The sequence below is a fragment of the Miscanthus floridulus genome, chromosome 8 (genome assembly GCF_019320115.1).
Source record: "Miscanthus floridulus cultivar M001 chromosome 8, ASM1932011v1, whole genome shotgun sequence".
NCBI lineage: Eukaryota > Viridiplantae > Streptophyta > Magnoliopsida > Poales > Poaceae > Miscanthus > Miscanthus floridulus.
In genome coordinates this window covers 202,737,234-202,746,303 of record NC_089587.1, presented here as the reverse complement: position 1 = coordinate 202,746,303, position 9,070 = coordinate 202,737,234, and the positions used below count along the sequence as shown (strand labels likewise).

The 9,070-nt window shown below is 49.1% G+C and overlaps 1 protein-coding gene across 1 annotated transcript; it reads right to left on the bottom strand.

The window, feature by feature from the left end:
- Positions 1-1,758: 1,758 nt before the first annotated feature.
- On the bottom strand, positions 1,759-8,297 carry LOC136474621 (protein NRT1/ PTR FAMILY 8.3-like). Its single transcript, XM_066472178.1, has 6 exons — positions 8,069-8,297; positions 4,009-4,170; positions 3,572-3,665; positions 3,249-3,466; positions 2,767-3,156; positions 1,759-2,684 (listed from the first exon to the last, which is right to left on the bottom strand). The coding sequence occupies exons 1-6, from the start codon at positions 8,120-8,122 to the stop codon at positions 1,854-1,856; spliced, it is 1,749 nt and encodes a 582-aa protein (XP_066328275.1). The 5' UTR covers positions 8,123-8,297; the 3' UTR covers positions 1,759-1,853.
- Between the last annotated feature and the right edge of the window lie 773 nt (positions 8,298-9,070).

The following is a 9,070-nucleotide window of genomic DNA, read 5'->3' as shown; positions in this document are numbered from 1 at the left end:
CAACCGCGCCTCGTCTGTGCGCACCGCGCCGCTCGCTGCCCATCCGCCGCCACGCCGTGCCCCACCAACGTAGACAGCGCCGCCTCCACCACGCGGGCATCCGCGTGCTCCAGGCAGGCCACCAGCTACTCCACTGCCTTGCACCAGCCGTCCGCTAGGCAGAACGTCTCCCACAGCGAGCAGAAGCCGTCGTGCACGCGGCACGTCCCCGTGGTCCCCGGGCTGCTGCTGCTGTCCCTGCCCGGGCCGGCGGCGGCGACTTCGGCACGTCCGTCAGCCTCACCGACTGCAGCGACAGGTTCTCCAGCGCCATGGCCGAGTAGAGCAACACGGCGTCCTGCCCGCTGCTCATCTGCTGCAGCAGCTCCACGAACAGCAGTGCCAGGCCCACCTCCCGCGCCAGCTCCACGTGCTGCCCCCGAGCTCCGCGCCCATGTACGGTGACACGTTGCGCAGCAGCTTGAGGGACTCCACGTCCACGCGGATCTCCCGGTGCGGCCATCGTCGACGGGGAGCTATATTAGGACCTTTCGGTCGGCCATCGTCGACGGGGAGCCGGTGAGCCCCACGAGGACGTGAAGGAGCTTGCACAGTTGCACTCGATGGCGAGCCCGGTGTTGATGATGAGGTGGAGCAGGTTGTGCACCATCTCCTCCGACAACAGCGTCTCCCCGCTCTCGTCCAACGAGATAGACCGGAAACTGGCGCGGTGGCGAACGGGGGGCGAGCGGCACCGTACGTTGACGAGCGTGTACATGCGCTCTCGGCGCAGTCTTCCACCGCGACCACCGGCATGCCGGTGCCAACACCCCGCACGGCGGCGCCAACGTCTCGCGGCGGGCGCTCCGGTACGCCTGCATCATCTGGTGCAGCCAGGTGCTGCGCGTGCTCCACGCGCGCCGAGATGGCGGCGCGGGCGGCCTTCTTGTCGTGGCTGCTCCCGCGCAGGACGTGGTGGAGCAGGCGGTTGACCGTGTCCAGCCGCGCCGGGTCCTCGATGGCGCCCAAGGTGTCCGCACAGACGAGGCGCAGTTGGCGCGCGGCGGACGTGGGGCACGCCGCGGGGCGAGCGCAGAGCGCATGGACGAGGCAGGTGCTAGCGTGGGCTGCCACGTCGGCATATACGTCTGACCGAGGCCCATTTGGACCTATGATGCAGCATGTGCCAAGTTCATGGAGCTAGATGTGCATTTTAGGAGTTCATGGACCTAGATGACACGCGCTGCCAAGTTCGAGGACCGCCGATGTATTTTACTCCAATTTATATTATCATGGATTACTCCAATTTATATTATCATGGACCTAAACCCACGCAGCCTAGTAGGGAGCGCTTCTCGCGCATCTAACCAACTGTTGTTGCTATCTTCCTCTTACTATTAAACAAAGCTCGGCAACCGGATCTTAAAAAAAATAGCATGGACCCTTCTAATTAACCCATTTTTTAACGATGTAATTTCAACTATATGAGAAAGAATCAAGGATTTTTTTCAGGAAAAAAAACGTTGTGCAGTTTCCATTCTCGTAAACGGGGCAAAAAATGCAAAAAGGGGGAAATCCTGCATTTTGTTGATACAATACATATGTTTAGCCTATTCGCTGGTTGGTTTCAGCCAAAGCTTATCAGCCAGCCAACAGTGTTTTTCTCTCACAACAAATCAGCAACCGTCGGACTTATCAATCCAGAAACCAACCAGTGAACAGACTCGTTATGTATAATTTCCTGTTGACAGAGATGCACTAGCCGTTGAACCAGAACTCGCAAATGACCCTTCACAAATCACAAATTGGCAAAGGTGCAACAAAGGAGTCGAGACAAATCTACCAGACGAGAAAGGGTGCAGAGCTGTTTATAGTCACGTCATGAGAGCATAGTCTTGACTCTTGGGCTTGCAGTTCCTGGCGAACACGCTGTACACGACGAAGTTGAGCGTGCAAATGGCGGCCATGGTCCAGAAGAAGTAGTCGAGATGGCCCTGGTTGAGGTTGTCCGAGATCCACCCGCCGGGACTGTCCGCCGTGGCCGTGAATGCTGCCACGATAGCGTAGATGAAGGAGCTGAGGTAGCTGCCCAACGCGATGGTGAGCAGCGCGAGCGACGAGCACGTGCTCTTCATGGTGTCCGGCGCCTCTTCGTAGAAGAACTCCAGCTGCGCGATGTAGCAGAGCACCTCCGCGCCGGCCAGGAAGAAGTACTGCGGGATCTGCCACGCGATGGAGATCTCCTCCCCGCGCGCCGCGCTGCCGAGCCGCTTCATCTCCACGAACGCCGCGACCGCCATGGCCAGGGCCATGATGAGCCGGCCGGCGCCCATGCGCTGCAGCTGGGACGGTTCGCCGTCGCCGCCGAACGAGAACCCGCATCCCCGCAGCGCGGGCACGATCACCTGGCCGTAGAGCAACACCCATAGGAGGACGCAGACCACCTCGAACGAGCCCATCGACGCCGGTGGCACCTGCACCGACAGGACGGACACGTTCATGGCGCTGCCCTGCTGGATGAAGGTGGTGTTCATCTGCGTGTACGCCGAGGAGACGATGATGCTGGTCGCCCAGATGGGCAGCAGCCCCAGCAGGATCTTGAACTCCTCTGCCTTCGTCGCGGCGCGGAGCTTCTGCGACGAGCCCGCCGCCTCCTCTGATATCTCCTTCAAGCCCGTCTCGGAGTCGGAGATGACGGCCGCCGCCTTGTCAAGCAACAAGAAATAGTCAGTGCGCCGCGCGCGATTTTGGGCTGTGGGTCCAACGCTAGCTAGAGTCGGTGCATACCTTGGCGGTGGGCATCGGGCGCTTGTACATGGGCGTGGCGAGCACGAAGGCGCCGAAGGCCAGCGCGATGCAGGCGGTAGCGATGCCGAAGCCGAGGCCCCAGCTGACGTTCTCCTGGATCCACACGATGAACAGGCCGGAGACGATCGGGCCAAAGTCGACGCAGAGGTAGAACCAGCTGAAGAAGGACATCTTGTTCTCGCGGTCCACCACATTGTCGTCGTCGAACTGCTCCGCGCCGAACGGCAGCAGCGACGACCGCACCCCGCCGCTCCCGATCGCGACGAGGTAAAGCCCCACGAACGCCACAGTGTGCGCGCCAAACACCGAGGAGCCGCCGAGCACCGTGGCCGTCGGCAGGAACGCCGATAAGGTCACCAGAATCATCCCCTGCAGGTGGCGCACGCAGACAGAATCAGCTAGGTAGCGCCGGATGCGACGGCTAGGAGAAGAAAAAAAAAAGAGGCAGGGCGTGTACATACAAGAAGGTAGATGGCGAGGGAGACGAGGATGGTGTTGTAGTTGCCCCAGAAGGCGTCGGCGATGATGGCGCCGAAGACTGGTATCATGTAGCTAGTGCCGAACCACATGGTGACGTTGGAGGCGCTGGCCACGTTGCTGCCGTGGAGGACGGTCTCCAGGTACATCACCAGGTTGGTCGAGATGCCATTGAACGCTGTGCTCTCCAAGCACTCGAACCCTGAATGCAGCAGCAGCAGCACACTACAGCGGTTAGTACAGGACTACAGGCTCAAACCCAACCTGTTTTCCGAAAAGAAAAATCAGAACATGGAGCTCTCCTCACCGAGAACTACCAATGGCGCCTTGCTGCCGGTGCAATTTTTATCATTAAGGAGCGGCACTTGCATGTTGTCGTCCTGAGTCTCTGGCCCCTGAGTCTGCAATGGGTTAAATTGTACGAATTGTCACTGGAAGAAAGTCTGCATATTTGTTTTTTCGAACAACGACAATGTGCATGTTTTACAAGAAAAAAGAAGTCATGGACAGATCCAATAGTAGTATGATGCAGATGCCAAACTCTTTTTATTACTCTTGGATCTGTCATGAGTAGCTAGGATCCAGGATATCAACCATGACAGCACTCTACACTTTAGCAATTGTTGAGTTATTTAACAGTGAGTATTCTGCCATGAAACTTGACTGCTTTAACAAGATATCCTCCACAAAATGAGTACTAAATTGATTAGTTGAACACGATGATCAAGACTAAAAAGAATTTACCTTTTCCATGTCTTCATGGCTCCTCGCTCCAATTGATCGCTGACGATCCGGCGTGAAGGATGCCAGCCGGTGTGGAGTGATCAGGAAGGGGGAGCGCGGCGTGCAGGGTGTCGGCACGTCCAGGGAAGGAGAGCGTCTCAGGCCTGACGGAAGAGCGAGCAGCTACAAGCAAAAGAGCGTACAAGCGTTAGTAGTGTCAATTGTAGTGCGATGGCCGGCCACCAAGACCAGTCCTTCCCTCATCTCACTATTACTACTAGTTGGAGGCCTATAATGTAGGCTCAATGTCCTCATAGACGCATAAAAAACATAAATATAAGAAATCATCATAAACAATTGGAGCCTCCGTATAGACTCATGTTAATACTATATGAGATACCAAAGAAAAGATATATCTTAAAATTTTCATAAAAAATAGAAACAACTATTCAATTAATTTGGTACCCACGAGATATTTAGCTTTCCTAAAAACCAACCATATTTATCATTTTGAGAAATAACATAGAGTAACCCGTAAACTTACATCTAAACTAGAAGCATACCCCGCACGTTGCCGTGGAAATTGCTGATGATTTGGAATAAAATTATTTATACAAAGGGATAAATAATTATAAGTTAATGTTAGTGGATGATGTGGCACACTGATATGGACAACTAAATGCATGTTAGTGGATGATGTGTCTTGCTGAGATGTATATCATAATTGCAAATGCTAGTTGGTCATAAATACATCCGATAGTAGACTGATGAGGTGGATAGTTTGCATGTTGAGAGAAATAGCCACTGAGATTTAGCTTTATAAAATTATATAGATCACTCATCTATGCCATTATGGAAGATAATCTAAAACCCCATAGATTTCCATTTGAATTACATACCAATGGCATAGAAAGATAATCTAAAGTAACACGTAAAATTCTCATCAAAGTTACATACCACTATCATTATAAACAGTAAGTAACCCACTACATTTATATCTAAATTACCTACCTTTTCATTATATAGATAATCTTTGCAATCCTTTAAATGGGCATCTAAATTATTCACCTATGTATTATTAAAAATAACTAACCACAAATTACGTCTATATATGTTTCTAAACTCTAAATACTGACCTCAACATTATTAACATATTAAAAAAAAACTATCTCAAAGTAAGCATAGGTGTTGTGTGCCACCATGCAAATCAAGTACACAAATACATGCAGCCTGTTCGGCTGGGGCTGAAACTATCGTATACGATCGTGGATTATTACTGCTGGCTGGTTTGGTGTGAGAGAAAAATACTGTTCTGGCTGAAAATTTACGATTGTTTATGACCAAACGAACAGGCCGGCATGCATCAGCCATAAATATGTATTTATGTAGTTTAGCAATCATCAAATTGTTACTTTATATAAATTTATTGCTAGATGCCAGGAGTCAAGAATGTGTTCCGTATAAAATACTGATAGGTTTCGTGCAGCTGGACTATACATTTATGTAGTTTAACAAACTATGTACCAATGATATAAACAACATTTTAATTATATTAAGTTTTTCATAATGACAATTTTATGTAAATTGTTACTTTATATAAATTTATATACTTTGGCTAAAGTATTATAACATTGATAATTTAATTGTAAGCATTCTATTTTTACAAACAAGTACAACACACATAATCCTTTAACAGAGAAATTTAACATGTAGAGCACCAAAATATCTGTTTGTGCCATTGTAATAAGTAAGAGTATAGTAAATGAATGATAATAATTTTTAAAATAATGCAAAAAAAAAGAGTTTGAACAGGAGGTACAATGATCACTAGAGTTTCAACTCAAATTATGGATAAAAACCATAGCAATTAATAAATTTTAGCTATCGCCATGCATGGGCTACAAGTAGAGCTAAGTTTTCAACTAAGAACATGTTGAATACACATAGACGTGCGATGCAAAAGCAGAGAAAACTATAAATATAGATGAAAACATGTACCATAATTGATAAATTTATCACAACCAGATGTGAATATCATAAAGCATATCTTTAATTATTATGTTAGAAAACGAATAAAAAGTGAGTGCAAAGATCAGCGTTTTTTGAACAATATATGCCATATTTATATTATACATAAACTTCTAATAGCTATGCCTCATAATGTTCTAGCCCTTCTAATAGTTGTGCTTCATAATATTTTAGCCCACGTAATAGCACGAATTAGGCTATCTTTGGCAGGACATCTCAAGGGATTTCGGCTCTTGCTTCTCTAACTTCTTGGGTGAAGCCCCGCCAAATGCTAGACATGAAATGGCTCTGTGAAAGAAACTGAAACGAAAAGGTCGTTTTCTTAATAGAAGGGTACCGTGGAGCCATCTAAACATGGTTTCTCTGGCTTCTCAAATGAAGTTGTTTACAAAGAAATTCTACCAAAATAGACTAGGTATCTACCTTGATTAGCCTTCAATGCTATAGCATAACGCAGCCCTCACTCCCGACTGAAGCCGCTACGAGCCCACACCCATACAAATGGTCTTGTTTGACTAGGACATATACGTTGCCATGTTGGTCGGTGCAGTGCATCAAGCACACCAGAAACCTATCTTGAGTCCCTAACTGTCTCCCCCAATCACTAGCGGTTCCAAAGCGTGACGCCCCACCGATCATCACTCACCGTCCATCCACACCGTCATAGGACCTGTTTGGATTCTCATGTTTAAACTTTAGTTGACTAAATTGAGGACTAAAACCTTAGACCACTTTAGCTCACTTATGTGGTCTAAAGTTTTGTAGGATGGTCTAAACTTTAGACATCACTTTGGACCTCCTGTTTGGAGTCTCAAGACCATAGAATCCAAACAGGGCCATATAGTTGACGACTTCTTTGCCAACCATCTTCCCAGTTCCTACTGCTGCCTTGCACCGCAGCAATTGTCAGAGTCAGACCATCCCTATAATCCTTTTGAAGCTCGAAGGAGATCAAATCATGCACATGCTGTGTGACGGCGAGAGGCCGTGCCAAGGAGGACAAAGAAGAAACTGGAGATCGGCGAAGAGGACAATTAGCCATTCCAAAAAACTCTAGGGGGTGAAGCTGTACAACATGTATGATCCACTGTGTGTATCGTTCCATGTGCATTTGTGCTTGTCTCGGGGAAAATAAGGGCTATTGTTAAGTGAGGACGAGAAGATCAGTGCGTCTGCATATTTGTCCAAACCCTCAGTCAGTTCGTCCAACCTTCTCCGGTTGTTTAATTGTGTGTACGATTGTACGTGTACCGCAACTATCGATCACTTCAATGGCCTCGTTCGTTTGGAGAAATTCTGGAAGAATTTATAAGAGAAAAACACTGTTCTGAATGAAAAAAGAAACGGATCAAGCCGGATTTAAGGGCACATGAATAGAGCCAATGACTTAGGCCTGATCCATGGGACTAAAGTTTAGTCCATCTCTATTAGTGGCCTTGTAACCCTCGTGAATCCAAACAGGAGGGCTAAAAGTGGGGGCTAAACTTTAGCCAATCTCTTTTTCATTAGCCCCTCTAAGACAGGCTAAAGAGAGCTAAGAGCGGTCAAAAGACGTATACTACCATATCCATGTCTATGCATGGTTGTGCATGTGTATTAATTAAGGACAAATGAGTCATGGTAGTGTACATAGCTAATCTTTCGCCCCTAGATTCAAACAGCCTCGTGGACTAATCTTTAGCATCTTCATTCTAAGGGCTAATTTTTAGCCCTGAGCCAAAGTTTAGCCGTGTGGATCTAAATAGGGCCTTAATCCATTTTTATTATAGACTTGGTCTATACTATGTTAATAGTGCACGGCTGCTAGACAGATAGAGAGGTACCGCCTCCCAATGTCCGATACTCATCCCAATCCCCGTGACCAAGTCCTCCTAGCTGCCATGTTCGTTGAGAAATGCATTCGACACCAGCATCGATCACTCCACGCGTCACGGCCTATCATTCTAGAAATGGAGCGACAAAAAAAATGGAGAGTAATTCCTCGTTCACTGATGAGATCGAAGCCTCCCTCTACTCCATGTGAGCGAACGAAAGAGCTCAGGAACCTTTTTACCTTAGGCCGGAGCGGAGCACGCACGCCCCTCTCCATGGTGTCCCCCGCATCCATGCCGATCGATCAGGAGTCTGCGGCTACCAGCTTGCGACTGCGGCCGAAGCTCGAGGCAGCTCTTGGAGACGGGTACGAGCTGGGAGCTGCTGTCTGCCAAGGGAGCTGCGTTTCTCTTCGCTCTGGCGCTTTTTCTCTCTGCTTGAGCGTAGACCGCTCGGTGCCCAGCCCTCCTGCTCCGCGGCCTCCCGTGCGAAGCTGCGAGACAGCAGCCTGCTTATCAAGGAAGCGCGCGGCAACTCACGAAGACGGCGGTGGGCGGCTAGGGAGATCCCACGCGAAAGCCGAAAGGTTGGTGAGCTCGGGGCCGGGGGATTTGTTGAAGGGGTAGTGGGGGGTACCGGCCGACTACCGCTGCCGCTGGCGCAGATAAAATAATGGCGCGCGAGGGAACGTTTCAAAACAGCAATGGTTCTCACTTCTCACCGGAAAAAGGCAACGCCGATGCCGACAGCGGATAGTACTCCTCTTGGAAGTCTCGAGTCCTCTGTACTGCAATTACTGACGTTGACTCGGGGCTGTTTTGCTTTCGCTAACGGCAGTGCCAGCGCTTAGACATTTGGACGGACGAGCACGTCCGGACGTCTATGCCTGTACTTCGTCCCTACGCCAGCCTGACGCGGCGTCTTCGCCCACCTGACCCCATGTGGCGTCTAGCCCCTGGCCGACCCCACATGGCGTCTGCGCCTCGTCTGACCCTCATGTCCCTTCTAGCAGTTGCAACAGGCGGGTAACATGTGCAAACATCCGATTTACTTTTAAAACATCCAGATACAACACTTTTAACATACGTCTGGAAACAGATGAAACATTAGAACAAATGCTTGCAACATGCTCATGAAACCCTTGGAAAAAAACACCTGAAAAACGCTTCAAAACCATAGAAAACATACGCAACATGCAGATAAAAACACTTGCAATATCGAGATAAACACACTTACAACATAC